The sequence below is a fragment of the Rhinolophus hipposideros genome (genome assembly GCF_964194185.1).
Source record: "Rhinolophus hipposideros genome assembly, chromosome: 10".
NCBI lineage: Eukaryota > Metazoa > Chordata > Mammalia > Chiroptera > Rhinolophidae > Rhinolophus > Rhinolophus hipposideros.
In genome coordinates this window covers 48,684,709-48,705,350 of record NC_138056.1, presented here as the reverse complement: position 1 = coordinate 48,705,350, position 20,642 = coordinate 48,684,709, and the positions used below count along the sequence as shown (strand labels likewise).

The following is a 20,642-nucleotide window of genomic DNA, read 5'->3' as shown; positions in this document are numbered from 1 at the left end:
CAGAAGGGCGGGGAGTTGGGGTAGGGGGAGCGTTGAGCAGAGGGCGAAGGCCTTGCCAGGCACCCGGAGTCTCACCCCTACCCCACCCCTACCCCACCAGGGGCGCCGCCAGGGTAGACTCTAGGCTTTCACCTGCCCACACACACAAAGACTGTCCCCGGCGTGCGTGGGGGAGTGCGTCTGCACACACGCACAGCTGCACAAAGACGTGCACACAGCTTCATCTGCACAAATACTCTCCTAATCGTCCCGCGCACGCGGCGTGCACACGTACCCGCGCCGGCACACTCCCGCACGAATACCCTCCCCCTCGTGTGCCCTCACGTGCACACACACACACACACACACACACACACACGCGCGCGGGCGAACCCCCAAATACTCTGCGGGCCCTGTAGTGGCCGGCTGCCCTGCCCTGGCCGCTCGCTGGGCGGCGCGCGCGCACACAGACACGCGCGCACACACACACACACACACACACGCACACTCCCCGCACTGCTCCACGCCCCTGGCCGCGGCCTGGGCGCTGGCAGGCGGCGGGCGTGGACCCGGGCGGGGGCAGCGGCGGCGGCGGGAGAGCGGAGGAGGCGGAGCAGGCAGCCGAGAGCAGGCTGGCCCCGCTCCTCCTGCGGGCCGGGGATTTTCCAGCCTGGGTGCTGACGCCGCGGACCTCCCTGCGGCCGCCGCGGACCATGGGCGACAAAGGGACGCGGTGAGTGCAGGCGGCGGGGCAGCCCGCTGCGCGTGGGGGCGAGCTGGGCGCGGGCACGGCCAGGGGTTCTAATCCGCGTTCTGGCCCCGCGTTCGTGGTCTCCTCAGGACCCCCCACGCCCGGCTCGGGAGGCACTCGGCTCTCCTCTGCCCCAGCGGTCTCCCGTGTGGTCGCTGGCAGGGCCGTGGGCACGGGTACCGAGAGCAGAGGACCAGCCGCCCCATCAGGCGCCGGGCTCCTCAGCGCCGACACACACACACACACACACACACACAGACACACACACACACACACACACACACACACACACACACACTCCCAGGCAGCGGCAGCAGAGACGCACAGGGGCAGGTTGGCACACAGTGGTACACACGGTCCTTTGGACACACGGGCACACTCATCCATGGGCACGCTCATGCTGGCACACACTCACCACATACAGTGACACACTGTCACACACGGGTACACACTTGTCAACACATGCTTGCCGACCGTCATGTTGGCGGACACGGGTCACACTCCAACACACGTCAACGCTAACACACCTTCATGCTAGCACATACGTGTTGGTCTACACTGATACACATGCACTGTCACTTGCACTCGCTCTGGCACACATGTGTTGTCACCCTTATTGACATGAACCCTTGTGCTGGCACTTATCTCACTAACGCATTGTTAGCAAAACCACACTGACACTGACCCCCCACAGACACAAACCAGACTAATGCCCACACAGACTGGTACCCCAGGGTGACAAGCTAACAGACCGTGGGCTGCTGACACACTCACTCCAGTCCTCACGTGGCAAGGAGTGGAAACACACACATATTACACAGGGTGGGAGGCCCCCCCGGAGCCTGGGAAAACCGCATCCCATCCACCGATTTCCTTTTCCTCTGTCTGACCTCCCCAGGCCTCAGGGCCTGGCTGGGATCTGTTTTGAGCTGGGGTGGGAGAGGCGCTCCTATCTTCTTAGGAGCCTTCCCTAACTCTGAAAGGCAGAGGCTATGCCTCTGAAATGGGAAACTGGGACAAAAGGGGGCAGGGGGCTGGGGCAGCGCAACCCCTGGGGACAGCCCTGGTCAGGCACTTTAGATCTGTCCCTTCAGTTTACCCACTTCCTTAAGTTCTCTCTCCTCTTACACCTTCTACAACTCCCTCTTTTTCATTTTTCCTTTCTTTCCTGTCTCCTATCCTTGTGCTCCACTCCCCGCTCCTCTCTTCCTTCTCTCCACCCTCCCTCTGTCACTTCTTGCTTCCAATAATTATTTGTCGAGCACCTGCTGTGTATTAGAAATAGTGTGGGGATCAAAGATGTGTCCTGAAGGAACTAATAGATGAGGGAGAAATGGCCTCAGAGGTCATCATGTTTTGCGATCACTGACAAAGCAATGTCACACCCATTGCCATCTGACACACTCTCTCAACAGCATGAGAAAGGTTCTCCAGAGATTATTTCCATTTTCCAAAAGAAATTGAGGCTCAGAGGTAACTTGTGCTCCGAAGGTTTAGAAACGCTTCCCAACCATCCTCCTGACAGCTCTTCAAGGAGGCTGTTTCCTCTTCCCCATTTCCCTCAAGAGGAACCAGAGCTCAGAGAGGTTACCTGACTCGCTTAAAGTCAGGAAGGGTCTGAAGCACGGCCGAGGCTATTGCCCACTCGGTCAGTTTCTCTGTGACTTGCCCTTGGATACTGCCAGCCCCTGTAGGCCTTGGGTTGCAGGCCTGGGTGGGGTGCCCTGCTCTGTGTGGGAGGCCCAGACTGGTGGGGGAGGCTTCAGAAGATCGTGAGGCGTCTGAATGTACCTTGATGGCTAGTCCCCATTGCAGCCGGCTGGCCAGCACTGTGAGCCAGGTCTCTGTCTTTTGCAGAAGGGAGGACATGTGACTCTCCTCCACCACGTCCATGTTCTTCAAAAAGCAAAGATCCACCTGACTGTGAGGTCTGACTTTTTCCCCTGCAGAGAGTCAGGAGCCCTTCCTCTCCTTCATTCCTCCTGTGCTGCTTTGCTATCACGGTGACTCAGCCCCTCTTGGGCCTTGGCTCGCCTCTCTGTGACTTGGGGAGGAATGTCATTGGTCCCCTGTTGCCATGGGTTGTCAGCAGGTTGGGGACACCATGAGCAGTGAGGCACCTATTGGAGACCCTATCCTTGGGGCCAGAGCCTTTTCCATGATTCCCCCTGCTCTGTCTCTAAGTCACTAGGGGACCTTGGGCTATTGTCTTCACCTTTCTGGACCTTAGTTTTCCCATCTATATATTGGAGCTATTAATACTTAAAATTTTCAGGGCTCTCCTTGTGTGTATTGAATTCACTTCGCAGAGGAAGAGGACTGCCTGAATCTGGAGCCCAGGCGTGGCTACACTCCACCCAAGGGTAGCTCTGCAGAGCGCTGTCTTTCCTGTAGCCCCAGGAGGCCTCCCTCTCCTTTCTAGGCAGGTTTCCTGAGTAATTTGGAAGAGAAAGGCAAAATCAATAATGGGCTGTATCTTTCCTTGTTCAAAAGCCTTGGGACTCTGCTTTATCTCAGACAAATATCCAATATTCTAAGGGTCATCATGTTCATCTCTGGGCCTGGATTTGCATCCACGATATGCAAGTGATAAAGGGAATTAGTCAGAAACTGTCACTGCCCTCTAGGAACTTCTGGGGTCGAGGAGGAAAGAGGGGATGAGCTAAATACCTGATAAGACTCATTACGGGGCAAGTAGTACACGCATGCTGACTGTTCTAACAAGGTGCTCTGGGAACAATCATACATCCTTTCAACAAATGTTGACTGAGTGCCAGGGGCTGGGGGTTCAAGATGCATAGCTCCACTCAGTCCCCAAGGGATTTAGAGCAGAGCAGGTGATTATAATGCAGAGTGGGTGCGGTGGGGGGCTAAGGAGGAGTCCCCACACAAGTCCCGGTGGGGACACAGTAAGGGAAGCTTCCCTGGAAAGGAGGTGACATTGGAGCTACTGAGCTTCATCTGGAAGGGTGAGGAAGCCAAGGGGATAGGGTTAGGGACATCATTCCTGGCAGAGGGTGCAGAATGTGCAGCTTTGGGAGCATGAAGCAACACGTGCAGCTGCGAGACGCGCTGCGGATGCTGGGTGAGCCCTACGAGGTAAACACGGCCCAGTCATCAACAGCCTGGAATGTCAAGCTGAGGAGAGAGTTTGTCCAGAAGTTGATGGTGATTCAGAGAGGAGTGTGAGGAGGGGAGGGGTGGGAGCACATCTGCATTTCAGAGGGGGGCCTTTGGCAGTGGCAAGGAGGGTGGATGGGAGGAGCTGGCCTGGAAGCAGGCAGACCTGTGAGGTGGCTGAAGAGCCTGAGAGAAGGCGAGCTCTGAACCAAGGCTGTGGAGAGGAGGGAATTGAGAAACATGAATAAGGTGGTGGAGCTTCTTCGTCTCACTGGTTGGGCATCTGGTGTGTCAGGAGTTACACACATGATCTCATTTGATTCTCCCAATGATCCTATTAAGGGACTGTTGTTCCCATTTCACAGATGAGGAAACAGATTAGGAGAGATTAAATAATTGGTCCACTGCCTTCAGCCGGTGAACTTCTGAACCCAGGCCTGTCTGCCCACAAAGCGCCTCTGCTGCTCCATGCTTTCACTCAGAGGGAGGGAGCTTGTCTGGCTAACAGTGGGCCTCCCCCATCTCCCTGGCAGCCGTGTCCTCAAGTTGTGCCTCCCTTCTGCTTCTTGCTGTTAGATAACAGGAGGGACTTCCTGAAAGGCAATGGAGTGGAATGGATTTTCCTTTCCTACAAATGTTTATGAACTCTTCTTTTTTGGCGGCGGAGGAGGGTGTATGTCATGAGGACACGTAATCACCAGCTCTCTGTGAGCCTTGGCTGTTGTCTCTCTTGGCGGTTAAGCTCTGTGTGACCCATCTTGGCTAGAACGTGGGCAAGTCCTGTGGCTTTGGTCAGGGTCACTTGGGCTGCTGGGAACAAAAGTAGAGCCTGACCCATCGACTCCGATCCCTGATTCTAGGCCAGCCTCTGGGCTTCAGACGTCTGCATGGCTCTCTTCATTCCAAGCTTGGACCTCCGTGCCCGAGGTTGAAGCATGGGTTCTGGGATCCTGAGTTGTGGGCTGGCCAGACCTCAGGGCTGGGCAACGGGAGAACAATAAGCTGAGGGTCAGCCTGCCCCGAGGAGCTTCCTGGTCTCCATTAGGACGTTCTCCACTATTGCCAGAGTGACCATGCTGCCCATCTCATGAGGCCTGTGGGGGGTAAAGAGCTTGGCAGGAAGCCAGACTAGAAGTTGAGGAAGATGTAGGGGGACTTATGCATAGGTAAGTCAGGACCTGGGGGTGGGGGCGGGTAAGGGTGAAGGTGGGAGGTGGGGATTTGAACGTCTTTTCTTTAGAGATGGTATAGTTGACTTGGGGAGTATAGATAACATGGCACAGGGAGAAGGTGTGGCCTATGAAGAGAGGATGGTTGGAGATAGCTGGGGCCTTGGAGAGTACCCATGGCTGAGGGTGGAGAAAGGAGCGAGGACACAAGGGAGGCTGTGTCCTGGGAGCCAAAGAAGCAGGGAAGGACTAACAGAGGACAAGCTGGAAAAAGACCCCTGGGATGTAGCCAGAAGGCAGTGGCTGGTGACTTGATGAGGGAATTTGATGGAGTGATGAGGACAAAGCTAGGTCCAGGGGCAGAGGAGAGGGGGAGAACCCTGCTGTTCTCCATGCCTGGCAGTGGGGTGAGTCTCTTGGAGGAAGGGTGTGAGGCCCTGGGCTGGGGTTCTGGAGCGTGGGGACCTGGAGTGTCAGCCAAGGGCCTGGAGGAACACGGAGGGCGTGTGAACTGGTCACAGGGGACGTATGTCTGTTCTGGCTCCTGAAAGACGGGGAACCTGACTCAGGCTGCCGGTCTTGGGGAAGGCTTCCTGGAGGAGGTGCCCCCTGAGCTGGGTCCTGGGGCATGAAGAAGGCTTAGGTGTTCTAGACAGAAGGAAGAGCCTATGCCAAAGTGCAGATAGTGGATGTGGGTGCATGATTCACGAATGTGAGGAGTGAGGCTGGTGAGGGAGGTGCAGCCCTGGTGAGAGGGCCTTGGGTGCTGGGGTGGGTGGGTTTCAAGGCACTTTCTCACTCCTGTATCCATACCCCACATGTCTTTGTTCCACAGCAGGTGAGCTCCTTGTGATTTGGGACTATTTCTGTTTGCTCTTTGCTGATCCATTCTTCACCTCTGGGTCTGGTCCTTAGGAGTTGTCTGGCAGGGGTTTGTTGACTGTACTGAACTCCCTCTCTTTTTGCTTCTGCTATCAGTCTAGGAGTTCCCTAAGTGCTAAAATCAGGTCTTCCCCACTGGGGAATCCTAACAATGGAAGTCATGCTTCCCACATTAGACTGGGTGCTGGGGGGTCTCCTCCATCAGGTTGGAAGTTCTGAGGGCGGGGGTGTACCACCCCTATCAGAATGGGGTTCCTGCGAGCAAAGTCTGTTTCTCCTCTATGAGACAGACTTCTGCAGCTGGGGTCCATAGCTCCTACATCACTCCTGAGGGTGGGCATGTCTGCAGCGTGATCGTGCATTAGAACAGGTACTGTCCCTGATGGTTCCTGGGCACCCTTCCTCCCTCCTGTTACCGGACAGGTCCTGCCCCAGGGGAGGCTTGTGTCCTAGTAGGGGGTGTAGAACAGAGGGGGTGGGTAGGATAGGGTGGCTGCTTTTGAGAGGGGAACAAAGGACGCTGTTGTCCTCACCCCTTTATCCCTCAAGGGGCCCTGGCAGGGTCATCTCTCTGGCGACGCACCTCCTCCTTCCTGGGATGGGCCCATCTTCAGTCCCACTTTAGAGGAACTGCTTGTTCCTTCTCAGGAGACCTGGTGCCAGACGAGGTCCCCTGGAGGTCGGGGCCCAGGGACTGGACCAGACAGGTCCCTGGAGTTCTGTGTGACTGAAGTCACCACAGAAATTGAGCAGCTTTCCCTCTGCCTAGGGCTGGGCTGAGCCTGGCTAAGACCGTAGCTGGGACCTGTTACACCTGGACAGGGATGGAAAGAGCCTGGAGCAAAGTGGGGCGATGTGGCTGGTAGCAGGCCAGCAGCAAGTGGGACTCCTCACTCAAGCTCTGAGCTGTTCAGTGGTCGTGCAGAATGCAGCTTCTCCCCCTGAGTGCACCCAGAGGCCCAGAAACTAAAGCAGATGAGGCAAGAAGTCCCTCCCATACTGGCCCTGAGCCTCTGGGTGCGCTAAGAGAGAAGCTGCACGCTTTTTCTTTGGCAGCTGGTCCCCTTCTCCCATCCTGGGCAATCAATAGACATGGGTGCATTTTGGCAGAGGGCCAGGGGAGAGCGCGGGGAATGGACAGCTGGGATGTACCTTCTCAGGAGGGTCCCAGAGCTATGCTCCAACGCTGACTCATTTGCAGTGTGACCTTGGGCAGGACATTACCCTCTCTGGGTCTTGGTGTCCCTATGGAAGTCGAATCAGCTAGCCTTCTGATTCGAGACCCTTCTGGCTAAGTCACCCCTTTCCTCTGTTCTACTAGTTTCAGGGTGACCTTTCTTCTGTAGGATCGGAAGCGGGGAATTGGGCAGCGCAGGCCTCTGCCACAGACCAGGGGGTTGAGATTGCCAGGGAGCAGGGTCTGGGTAGTGAGGGTCGTGCTCTCTCCCTCTGGCCCTCGCCTCTCAGCAGCCTTCCACCTCTCAAAACACTTGCAGTAGTCTGCAGGTCCCGGAAGGCTTCATTCTCTCTGCCCAGGCGGTTCCCTCCTCATGGACACCCTCCTTTGGATATCCACAGCCCCCTCTGTGATCTGATTCGCATAGATTAGAGGCTGATTAACATACTGAGTATGCTCTAACAAGAACCAGATTTCCTGGTTTCAAATGCCAGCTCTGCCACTTACCAGCTGGGTGACCAGTCCTAATTATTTAACCCTTTCTCTGGTGTAGCTCCCTCATCTATAAAACAGGATAGTAATAGTGCCTGCGCAGTGGGTTTTCATGAGGATTAAATGAGTTAAAATAGGTAAAGCTTGGAGACAGTCCTGGACACAGGGCAGTGTTATGTGAGGTTGGATGACCTCTCACTGGGTCTGCCTTCTTCACCAGGCTATGAGCTCCCCAAGGGAGGGACCCTGTTTGACTCACTTTTGAGGCCCCAAAGGGCTCAGCACAAGCCTGCTTTATCGTTGGCCCTCAGTACAGGGGTGGTGACTTGACTTCACACAACTCCCTTCTTGTCTTTTAAGGACGGGCTCACATGTGGCCTCCTTTGGGAAGCCCTCCCTGATCTCCAAGTGCCTTGTGACTTTTTGTGCCATTCTCTTCCTCTGCAGCACCGACCCCTCCCTCTGTGCGTGAGTCCTGGTTATTTGCACACTTGTGATGTCTTCTCTGTGAGGCCAAAGGCACCTGGCCTAAGTCTGTTGTCCCTAACACCTGTGCAGACCTGGCATGGCACTGAGCTCCATAAACATTTGTTCAGCAAAGGAAGCTGAATGTAGGTGTTTTACTGGGAAAAGATATACTCTGGGGGGGTAGGGAGGAAGTGTGCTTGGGGCAGACAATGGGGCATCAGTGCTGATTTTGAACTATCTAAACGTGGCCTAGAGCCATAGGTATTAAATTATTCTTTGTGACCCACAGGGCAGAGGTCACTGGTTAAGCAGCTTTACCTTGTTAGGAGAATATATTTTCCAACAGCCAGAGCTACCTGGCAAAGGGGTTGGTGGCTCATTCCAGCCTCTGTGCCTTTGCTCCTGCTGCTCTCTGCATCTAAAATGTCGTCTTCACTTCTCTCTGCTTGTCCAAATCCTACTTCTTAGATAAGTGCCCCAGCCATGGAGCCATCCTTTCCTGCCCCCCTCCCTAGAGGATGGGCTCCAGTCACCATCCCCAGCCTTATACATTACTGAGCCTTTCCTGGGTCCGGGCAGTGGCACAGGAGAGTGGGGAGTCCCCTTTTAGGATGGACATGTAGATCTGGCTACCGCATACCCAGTGTGGTTTGACCTGGCCTGAGGAGGGGACCATGGCTTCCAATGACCCACTGGTGATCAAGGAACTCTTTATGCAGCTGGAGAGCACAGAACTCCCTATTGGCTTCCACTGGGCAAGTACTCAGAACCCACCTAATTACTGGGGACAGAGTTCTGGGCATTGCATCCAGCAGGCTGAGGTCATAATCAGCTAATTAAACCACCCAAGAATTGCTTCTTGGCCCGGAGGAGTGGATGGAAAGGAGGTGGGAGTGGCGAGGCTCAGAGAGATGTGAGAAGGAGAGGGATGTTATGTAGGGCCTGCAGAGCAGAGCTGGAAAAAGGAAGCAAGAAGCCGGGAGAGCAGGGAGAGAGAGACAGATGGATGGATGAGAGAGGGTGCTCTATGGGGACAGCACCCAAGGGACATGACTCAGGGGTAGGGACTCTGGCCTGAGAGACAGGACCCCACTTCTTCACTGTTCCTGTGATACCACGGAAGAGCTGCTTTTCTTCTTTGGGCCTCAGTTTCTCCATGTGTCAAGCAGGAAGTAAGGGAGGCATTGGCCCAGAAGGTTTCTAGGAACTTTCTTTCTTGCCTCTAGAGCTGAAAGGGGAGAAGACATCAACAGAGGGTAGGCTGTGTTTCAGCTTGGCCTCTAGCAGCCCTGCCCTCTGGAAGGGGCAGACATCTAGCCTGAGACTGAGTTGCTGTAGGTTCATCCAAAGGGAAGACTGGTGGCAGCGGGCAAGCCCTCAGCCTCTGACAGGCCCTGTCCCTGCCTGTCCTCCTGACTGTCCTAGCAAACTAGTGTCCTCAGCGAGAGACCATGTAAGGCTGCACAGTGTCTTTTCCATCAGTCTAGGAATTTCCCAAGTAGCACCCCCAGGTATGTGGGGATGTGGCTCTCCGAAGGTGGAGCCGTGAGGTTTGGAGCATGGATTTGTCACAGACTTGGCTTTACTGTCCAGCAGTATTGCTCCCTATCTCCAAGAGCTTGGGTGAAGTTCTTCAAGTCTCTGAGCGCCAGTTTTCATAATTGTGAAATAGGTGGAATGATATCACCCACTGCAGGTGGTGGCCGAGCAGAGAGAGTAAGGACTTGATAAGAAAAAATCATTGTTATTATTTAAGACCTAGAGTGGATCTCACTCAGCTTTTCTGTCTCTGACCCCGTCTCTCCTGCATTCCCCTCTCCTCTGGCCTGCCCTGGGCTGTGCACACAGCTAGGAGTGTGGGGGCGGGAGCTGCTCTGGGCCAGAAGAGAAGCTCAAATGATGGCGGGAAAGGGAAGTGAGATTGCCCAGTGCTAGGCAGGGGAGGAGCCCTGTGGTGCTGGGGCAATCTGGGCCCCATCCCTTTTGGCCCCTCACCCATAGCAGATTCTCTAGGAGGAAGTGGGGAGAATGTGGGGCAGGAAGCCAGGGCATGGGTGGGCATTGTGGAGGACCAGAAGGCCTCTCTCCCTTCGTCCTTGCCCTGAGATGCCAGTGAAGAGCCCAGAGCCTGGTTTTCTGTTACGGAAGCCAGCAGGCCACTTGTTTCACATACTCAGACAACAACAGCCCTTTTTGGTACCCAACCCCTAGCGGGTGGAGCCTCCTTGGAGCTGGGACACTTGGAAAGCAGCGCCTGCCGCAGAGGCAGCGAAGACAAGGAAGAAAGCCACCTCCCCCTCCCCCAGCCTCTCCCCAAAGGGCTGGGCTGTGACACACCAGGGCCTCTGCCTCTGAGGAAGCTGGTTACATAACTTAGCACGACTTCCAGCTTCCTTCTTCCATTCCTCCCCAGAGGGGCCGTGGTGGAGTGCTCCTTTGCTCAAATTCCTGGGCCTTGAGGGGTCCCTGTGACCATCCCCCTGCCTGGGGACTGGTGGTAGGTGCTGCCCACACCGTTTTGGGAGGAGCGCTGTGTGTGCTACCTTCGTGCAGGCCACTGGGGTTGGCTCTGCACACTACCCCCCTTCCCACACTCCTGGGAGCTGAGCTGCAAAGGGGAGAAGCCTCATTAGAGGAAACAGGCCATGTCCTGAGATAATTTGCTTGCAGAATGCCCCCAGAGGGGAGCTGGCTTCTATGCAGCCAGAGGAACAAATAGCCAGCATTTTTCAGTTTGTTCCGTTCAATTTCACAAACATTTCTCAAGCGCTTGCTGGGTGCCATGCCCAGACAAGCCGCCTGGCCCACTCCAGTGGCATGTCCCTCTCCCACTGGGCAGCTGATGTAGAGACAGACAGCCCTGCTTCTGTCTCTCATTTAAGACCGTGCACTTTCTCATAGGCTGGGGCCTCACCCTCCTGGGTTCTGGGGTGGCAGAGAATATCATGACAAGAACCACCGGCCCCTCACCCGCTGAATGTCTAGAAACTCCGGGCTAGACATTTTCAGGGTTGTCATATCCTCTTTCTATCTGACTACCCCTGCCCTTCCAAGTTGGTGCCTATGAACCAATACTTCTGTGAGTATCCGTCCCATTGCAGGCCCTGGGCTGGGCCCTGAGTCTGAAGAGGAAACAGACAGGTCTCACCCCTAGTGCTGCTCATATCTTTTGGGGGAGAGGAACTGGATTATTACAACACATGTAAGAAGGGGGTGATGGAGATGAGTTTATTCTGGGAAACTCAGTAGTAAGGGTCAGAAGCAGCTCCTCAGAAGGGCGATACTGGAGCCAGCTTTGGAGGTGGGTTTGAAGTGAGCCAGAGGGGACGCTTGTCTTGGTGGTATTTGTGACAGATGTTTTCAGTCGGAACTGACTTCCTTCATCAGATACTTGAGAACCCACTATATTCCAGCCATAGTGTTAGACACTCGTTTCATCTGCTGTCTAAGTAAGGGGTGTCCTGGGACTGCAGACTGCCTGAGGACATCAAATTTAGGGTAAAAGTGAGTTCTGCCACGTGGCGTCCATTGAATGCTTCGGCCTGGACAGAGGAACTGGGGGAGGTACATGAGGAGACACCGGGCTCAGCAAACCCCACCGCTGGAAACCGGGTCTGCCCAGGCCTCCTCTGGTGGAGGGCAGCGGGAGCAAAGGCTTCTCTCCAGCAAAGAGACCCTGCCAAGGTCGGATGACTGCTCCCAGGGGAGCGACAGACATGAAATAGTTGGGGAACCACATCTTATGAGAAAGAGCTCTAGGCTTTGGGGCTGTTGTGTGGTAGATGGGGCCACGTGTGCTATCTCTGTAGCCCTGAGGGCCTGGGGCGTGGTGGAGAGAGACAGTGGCTGGGGTTCTCACCTCCCCTCTAGCTGTAGCTTTATGGTGAGTTTTTCAGGCATTGTGCATTAAGTTTCCATGCTTTTTCTGTTCTATCTTGGCTAATGAAAGTGCCCAGCATATTAGCAGGTTGATTTTATTATGGGGCTGTATAGCCCCAGTGCAGTGAAAGAAACCTGGAAGCATTTTTAAACTCAGTAAAGACGACTTTTTTCTTTCTTTCTCTCTTTTTTTTGGCAATAGATTTTTAAACATATACTAAAAATGACAAAGATGATCAGACAGTAAAACTAAGCGATTAATATGCACATATAAGGTCAGACAATTAAGTTCACGAACTCATCCTAGAAAAAGTGCTATATACTGCATTGCTGAATATCACTATGTCACTTCGAAGTTCTCCTGCTGGGAAGCTATGCACTGATGCCAGTGCCTAGTCCACCCTTCAAAGCAATTTTGAAACTTTTTCTGGAATGGCCATCAGAGCTGTCGTCGTATTACCCTTGATGTCCTGAATGTCATCAAAGTGTCTTCCTTTCAATATTTCCCTTATCTCCTAGTAAAGAAAGAAGTCATTGGGGGCCAGATCAGGTGAGTAGGGAGGGTGTTCCAATGCAGTTATTTATTTACTGGCTAAAAACCCCCTCACAGACAGTGCCCTGTGAGCTGGTGCATTGTCGTGATGCAAGAGCCATGAATTGTTGGCGAAAAGTTCAGGTCGTCTAACTTTTTCACCAGCCTTTTCAGCACTTCCAAATAGGAAACTTGGTTAACTGTCCACTTGGTACAAATTCATAATGACTAATCCCTCTGATATCAAAAAAGGTTAGCAACACTGTTGCAACAAGTTTGCGAACTTACTTGTTAGAACTCGTATTCATTTTCCATGTTATTTAGAGAGCTGACTTCAGCAGCAGCGACTCAGTATATGTGCTTGAAACAGTCCAGCCATATCTTATGTTCACCATTTTACAGAGTCAACTTTGCAAAAGAAAATAAAAAAACAAACAAATGTTTTTAGTAAGAAGAACTTTCAAAGAACCATGACCCCAAGACTGACCTGGCTCCCTCCGGCCTCAGCTTCCCTTGGAGTGTAGAGCTGGGGGAGGGCGTGTGTGAGCACAGAGCTCCACAGCAGAAGAGAAACCCTAACCCTCAGAGTACCCAACCTGATGGTGATGGACACACGTCCCCATCACCATAGTGCTTTTCATCTCCCCATTTCACTGCGACTAGCTTGGTCCAAACCCCACTTCTGGCCTGGACTATTGCAGTCGTCTTCTGCCTGCCGTCCCACTGCCCAGTCCAAACCTTCCCCAAACCCTCCTTTGATTCTGAAATTCACATCCGACCCTGTCCTACCCCTGCTTAAAAATCGATCCGTTGTGCTCCGTGTCATAGGATAGTCCACATTCTTCAGTTGGCTCTGGAAGCCCTTCATAGTCTCCTTCCCAAACTCCTTTCCCAAGTCTCCCCACCACACAGACAACACCCTGGCGACACTGACTTTCTGGCTATTTCTCCACAGCTTTTGTACTTTCCACACTTCTTTGCCTATGTTCGAGCAAGTCTTTTTGTCTGGCTTGCCTTTCTCCTTTGACTGGTGAGACCTCCCTTACATGTTAAGTTTGAACCTGACCTCAGCACTGTTCAGTTGGACATGTTTCACTGGGCACCTGCTGGATGCTTGCGTGATGCCTTCCCTGGACTCCACGCTTCCTGCCCAGGCAGTGTCAGTGCTCCCCTCCATGCACTTCCAAGGCTTTGCTGGCTTCCATGATGGCATGTTGTATCATAGTTGCCTGTCGACGTGACAGTTTCCTGTGCTAGACAGCAGATACATGCCTGGTACCTCTTAGACTCCAGCTTCTGATCGGAGCCTCAGAGAAGTGGGGGCCAGGGTTGGGTGGGGGAATGAGTCAGGCAAGATTCCCTGGAGGAAGTGAGCCCTGAGCTGCTGACCTGAAGGAGAAGCACTCCTTCCCTCTTCTCACTTCCTTTCTGGCCCTGATGCTGGAAGAAAATAGCTAAAACTGACCGGAAAAGGGAAATGTATAGATTTTTGAATTGGGGGTTGGGATTTTCTATTCTTAAATAAGGCATATACTCCCTCCCTTCCTTTCACATACAGTTTCTGAACCTCTAGGACATGCCAGACACTGGCGCTATAAAAATTAATTAAATAAAACATGTCTCTATATTTTTCTATCTTCTAAATATTCATGCTGGAACCTGCTCTTTCCTTTATCTGCCTCGTTGGATCTGAGTTCAAGTCTTGGCGTGTCACTTTCAGCTCTGCGACTCTGGGCAGGTCATGCCACTTTTTTGAGCCTTCGTTTTCTCATATATACCACAGAGATGATAATACCCTCCTTATAAGGTTGCAGTTGATAATGTGTGCAAGGTGCTGAGCGGGTGCCTTTGACAGTGGTTCCTCATTGCATGAGACCCCCTGTCAGACTGGAAGCTGAGGGCAGTGACTATGTCCAGTGTGTCCTCAGTGCCCAGTACAGGGCCAGACACACAGTACATTACAGTGATCAGTCATCCCTGTTCTCCTGGGACTGTCTCACCTGCATCCTGGGAAACCCCTTGGTCCTGGGCGAATGGAAACAGTTGGTCACCCTATGCTCCATTCTCCGTAAGGGTTTATAGAATGGATATACGAATGAATGAATTGTGAGGGAAGGACAGAGGTGGGACTTGGATGAGCAAGAGCAAGCGCTGGAGGGCTGGCTAGTGCGGTGAGAAGTGGTCCTGGGAAGGGTCTGGAAGGGAGGTGGGAAGGGGCCCTCTGCTGCTTGGCAGGGTGTGGGAAGACACAAGGCCAAGTCTACAAGGCTATGGCTTTCAAGCAAGTGTCAGGCTTCCAGGGCCCATGCGCTCTTCCTCTGACACATCCAGAGAGAAGGCAATCATTGATTTCCACTTTTTTGGGGGGAGTGGGGGATGGCAAAGCCTATAACAAGCCCCCAGCTGCTCCTCTGCCTCAGAAGCTGGAGGCCTTTTAGAGCATGTCTGTCCTCTGCTTTCTGACCTGTTCACATTAGACTGTGATGAGATTGGGCAGAGGCCAGGGCTGGGAGGTAGGAGAGCCGGGCTGCAGCCCCATTCTCAGGCCCAGGCCCAGAAACTGAGCGAGGCCTCAGTTTCCCCACATGTTCCATGGGGATACAGCTCTTCCTGCCAAGGTATCTGTGAGATGTCATTTGTGGAAGGCAGCTTAGCGTGTCTAGTACATACTAGGTATAAAATAAATGTCATTTATGGTCACCTTCTGTAAAGGGGGACAATAAAACTTCCTTAGCATACCTCGCAGAGCTGTGGTGTGGGCCAAATAGGACGTGGGAACACGGGTAAGCTGTAGCATACCCTTCACATATTTGGGCATCAGGTTCTTTATAGAGCTGTTCCTGCCCACCCAGGGCTCCAGGCACAGCTGGGGGCTGAGCCTGCCCCCCCCCACCCCCCAGGCATAAAAGGATCTTCCCAGCCATGAAATCCAGTGGTGCTCTCCAGATGCACACATACCCTGCGGGCAGGCCCTGCACTCAGATGGTTCTGCTTCTTCTGAAATCTTGGCAAGAGAGAGGAAAACAGACTGGGATTGACTGCAGGGAGGGTTTAGCAGCAGCAGGGTGTATAAGGAGGAGAAGGAATGTCCTCTGGAGCCAGAGCCGCCTTGGAGCCTCCTCTGTCTGTTGGGCTGGAGGCAGGGCCTTTGTGAAGGCGGGTTGTACTCAGATCGCCTCTGGGCCCTTCCTCCAGCCCAGAGGCGGATTCACCACGAGGCCAGTGCAGCTGCAGCTTCAGGCCCTTCGTGCTCCAGGGCCCTTTCAAGGCCTAGCAGTGCCTCCGAGTGCTCAGAGGGTTTGTGAAATGTGCACAAGGAAGAGGTGTTTTTGGTTTTGTTTTTAAAGAGGGCTTCCAAACTATATGAGCTTCAGGCCCAGTCAAGCCTGCATGTGCCCCTGCTCTGGTTGGGCGGTCCTCTGTGCCAGGATGTTGGTGCTATGGTGCTGCATGTCCTCAGGGAGGTCTCATCCCACCATGTGGACCTGGTCATCAGTTAGAGCCTTCCCTGGTGAGGCAGGACCTGAAAGCCAGTTCTGGGCCAGGCTGAGCCTGCTGGCTGTGTAAATAAGAGCCTGGAAAGGCCTCCACTCTCAGTCTCACTCACTACAAACTGGACATATTCTACCTACACGAAAAGGCTGTGGGAAGGTTTAGAGAATGTACCGCAGATGAAAGTGCCTGGCACAGCCCCAGGCTTGTCATGGGAGCCAGTAAATGTTCATGGAAGCTGAATGGAGATGGCTCAGGGGAGCCCACCCCTTCCACTGGGATGGAGTCAGTTCTGCTCTCTGTCAAATTCACCTGCCCTGTGCTGTGCCTGATGCTGGGTGCCACCCATACAGGCTGGTTGGATAGGGTGGCAGTGATCAGATGAGCTAAGAGGGTTCAAGTGTTTATAAGCTGTGAAGGACAGCTCCCTGGGAAAGAGCTATTGTAAACTGAGTGGCCTTTTTGTAGGGGAGGGGCAGGGTGGAAGTCTGGACTGACCTTCCCTGCTTCTGGGTCGGGGTTGGGGGGTGGGTGAGGAGCCTAACCTGTTTTGTGCCTGGAAAAAGTTCCTGGGGCTGACAAACCTGACCTTTCCTGCTCAGAAAGGAAGGCAGGCCAGCAGGGTGCGCTGCTTTCCCCTTGCAGAGTCCGGTTGCCTCGTGTCCCTCCCAATTTAAGCGCCTTCTTCAGGCCGGGGAGGGAGGAGACTGGTGGGGGCGACGTGCTATGAGGAAAGAACGTGGGCTTCGGTGTCAGGCCAGGTTTCAAATCCCACTCTTATTGCTTGTTATATCTGTGACCTTGAGACAGTTATCTAATCTTTCCGAACCTCAGTTTTCTCATCTTTAAAATGGAGGGTGATAATATCTCCCCCACTCCTGGGTTGTGGTAAGGCTTACATGAGATAATGTAGGGCTTAGCACCGTGCCTGGCACAAGTAGGTGTTCAATAAATGTTGATTGTCCCTTTCTCTTATCCCATAGCCCCCATCAACCTGTCTTACACTCCAGCCCTTTACCCAATCTGTGCAAACCCCCAGTTGGACTGTGGGCTCCTGGAGGCAGAGGTTATGTTTTGTTCTTCCATCATCACACCCCCAGCCCTGGCACAGTACCTTCGAGACACCTTGAACAGGCCCAAAGGAAAGAGTGCTACATTTTAGCCAGAAACTCACTGTGCACCCACTATGTGCTCCTGCTGAGGCCTACTGTGTGGTCTCTGCCCTTCACAGCTCAAATGGCCACTTGTAATTTGCTGTGACCTTCTCTGCACAAGCGACTTTGTCTCCTTTCTTCTTAGCATCCCTGTAATCCAATCATTATTTGGTCAGTGTTTAAGATCTGCCTCTCCTGGCTGGAATGCAAGAGCCACTGGGGCTGTGTCCCCAGGTCCCAGTGCCTGGCATTTTTCTTGAATGAATGGCTGTCCTTTTCTTTCCCTTCTCTAACGTCAGCCCAACCACTTTCTAGTTGGGGCAAGTCAGCCTGCCTCTTTCAGCTTCAGTTTCTACTTCTTTAAAATGGGGGAAGTAGTGGTCCCAAATAATCAAGTGCTCAGCTGTGCCTGGAACAAGATAAGCACCCCATCACATCAGCTGCTATTTTTCCAATGATCTCCAAGGGTCCTTCCAGTTCTGACCTTTAATGACCTCGCCACCTCTGGCTGGGAGGAGACTGGGGAGAACATTCCATTCCCAGACCCTCTCTGTTGGCTTCACAATGGATGTGGAGCTCTGTGCACACTGTTTATGTTTCCCCAGCAGAGTTTATTACCCAGCCGGGCCTTCTGCAATTAATTACAAGCAGAGAAAATAACTTGTCCCTGGGAGGCTGGGCTTGGCATAAACAGTTACATCCAGCCAGGGGCCGGCCCTGGGGCAAGGCTCTTCCCTCCAGCCTTTGGAACAGAGGAGGGATTCGAGGATTAGGGCTGGGAGGGGTAGGGTCGATGGGGAGGTAGCCAAAGAGAAACATTTTCCTTCAACAGCTTTTCCTGGACTCTTCCTTAGGCCTGAGGTGCTGGCATGTGCTTTCTTTTTCAATCTTCCTAATTACCCCACCAGTGGAGTCCCTGTTTGCAGATGAGGAAATTGAGGCTCAACTAAATTAAGCAGTTTTCCCAAGGCCACACAGCAGGGGAGGCAGGATCACATGGCAGCTATGTAGGAAAATAGACTAGAGAGGGTAGAAATTGGGAAATCACCAAGGGATTGTTCATTAGTTCATTCATTCATTCATTCATTCATTCATTCATTCATCATGTATTTGTTGGGCTCCCGTCATGTGTAAAGGGGGCGTTAGGAGCCAGCGGTGATGATTAGTGACTGGCTAAGACTGTTTGCCTTCACACTGAATGCCAGATACTCCCTCAGGGTGGTCCCATTATGTGTGGCAGAAGGTGGTTTCTTGGAGGGCCAGGAAGGGCGTGGCCTCTGTGGGTCTCCAGGGGTCATAGCCACACCATCTTACACAAAGAAATGGCTTGAATGAGAGTCTTCAACTGGAAGGTCCCTCTAAGGCTAATCCACTCCTCCCAACCTAGAATCTGGAATTCTCAATGCTTGGGCCCCTGCCTTTGAGCAGAGAAGGCTCAGAGAAGGTTTGGCTCCAGGTTATACAGCAGGAAGAAATAGTGGGGACAAGTAGCAAAAGGCTTTTTCTAGTGTAATTATGTCTAAGAGGTGAAATGACTGATTGACGGGCAATCCCCACTGGCTGTCCTGGTCCCATACTCCCTCCCCACTCCAGGGTTGTGAGTTTGTGTTTCCTGAAGGCCCGTTCTAGCAATTCCGGCTCTACTGGACAGTCGTGCTGTACAGCTCTCCGGAGACTTCTGCTGGGGGCTATCTTCCTTCTATGCGGGGCAGAAAGCTGAGACCCAGGAAGGGAAAGGAGCAGGGCACTCCGGCCTCTGCACTCATTTTGGACATGATGTGCCTGGATCCTGGAACCCTTGTGCTGGGGGCCCATCTCCATGGCTTCAGGCCATCGTGGAGACATCCACTCTGTGTTACCCGCTCGTGGGCCAGAGACTGGCATGTGGTAACTGGTGCCCAGGAAAAATGTGACTCGGGATGAGTGACTGGCTGGGAGGAGATGAGGACATAGGGAAGGACACTCTTGTCTTGGAGGTGGGCGGCCTCAGTCCAAGTCACCACGTCGACCGTGAATTAACCTCAGTGTTACCTTCTGGGAAATGAGACAGAACAACCGTCCTCACTCACAGGGTCATGGATCGAAAAGCAGCATTGACTATTCTCAATTGCCACAAAGTGGAATCAGATGGCCCAAATGTCCATCGATGGATGACTGGCTAAACAAACGGTGGTCTATCCACACCATGGGATAGTACTCGGGCATCAACAGGAATGAAGCACCGAGCCATGCTGCAACACGGATAAACACGGAAAACACTAAGTGAAAGAGGCCAGACGCAAAGGTCACATGCTGTATGACCGCATTTACACGAAATGTCCAAGATAGAGAACTCCATAGACACAGACAGCTGACATTGGTGGTTGCTGGGATGGGGGAGAAGAAACTGCTTATGGGTGGAGGATTTTACCGTGGAGTGATGGAAATGTTTTGGAACTAGATAGAGAGTGCACAACACTGTGAATGTACTAAATGCCACTAATAACTCACTTTACAGTGGTAAATTTTATGCCATGTGACTTTAACCCCAATAGATTATTTTTTTAAATTGCTAATAAAAGCAACATCTGTTAGGAAGGTATACTGGGGATGAGACATGGGTATTGAGATGAGGCTACTGGGGAATGGATGGTGTGGGAGTGAGCAGCTGTGACGGGGTAAAGGCGTCCAGTGGGTGGCAGTTTGGCAGGTTGGTTGAGACCAAAGGCTCTAGAACAAGGCTGCCAGGGATGGAAGCTGTATGACCTTGGACAGGTTATTTAACCCCTCTTTGTTTCAGTTTCCCCACCTATAAAATGGGAATAATCAAGTTTTTGCTATGGGAATCTTCATCTTTTATTATGGAAACCTGAACGGTTTCCTGAGGATTAAATGAGTTAATATCTATAAAGCGCTTAGAATGGCGCTTGGCACAAAGTAAGTACTGTGTAAATGTTAGCTACTGTCGTTATCACTCATTCACATTTTTATTTACTTGTTCACTTACCGAGTACCCTGCTGAGCCAGGCGCTGGGCTGTACTCTGAGGACACAGCTGTGAGAATGACTCAGGGCCTGCTCTCCGGAGCTTCCTCACATCCTGGTCCCAGAGTCACACCCACGGGACCCTGCTCCCCTTGCTACGCCTGCAGCTTCAGCTGTGATGAAAATTGTTCATTACCTCCTGCTTCTCCAGAGCTGCCTGAGCAGGCACCGGCTCCCCTAGGATCAGACAGGTCTCTTTCATGGCATTTGAAAATACCCTGGGCTTGCGGGAAACTTAGCAAGGCCCTGGGCCTTCGTTTCCCTACCTGTCACAGAAGACAGGCTGGCTGCGTTCTGGGGGTTCTTCTCAGTGTTGTCTGGCTTCCAGATCTCTGAGCTGCATAATTCACCAGCCTGTGTTTGGAATGGGCTTCAGGTGTCACATCGGCTGAGATTTAATTTATAAGATGGGTTTTTTATCAATTAAAATGGGTTTTTATAAAAATGTGTTTTTTTTTATTTTTATAAAAATGTATTTGAGCCAAACAGAAGATACACCTGGAAGCAAGGTTTCAACAGACTGA

At 52.8% G+C, this 20,642-nt stretch overlaps 1 protein-coding gene across 6 annotated transcripts in view; it reads left to right on the top strand.

Annotated features, from left to right (window-relative positions):
- Positions 1–451: 451 nt before the first annotated feature.
- The window catches only part of ARRB1 (arrestin beta 1), a gene marked incomplete at its 5' end in the record, with an annotated part of 72,233 nt that continues 52,042 nt past the window's right edge, over positions 452–20,642 (top strand). For 4 of the 6 annotated variants that reach the window (XM_081061768.1, XM_081061775.1, XM_081061773.1 and 1 more), the window contains one exon: positions 551–712. In XM_081061768.1, the coding sequence (XP_080917894.1) occupies positions 693–712 (20 nt within the window). Of the gene's footprint in view, positions 713–20,642 lie in introns of all 6 variants that reach the window. The other 2 variants (XR_013994124.1, XM_081061771.1) reach the window with 1 other exon arrangement.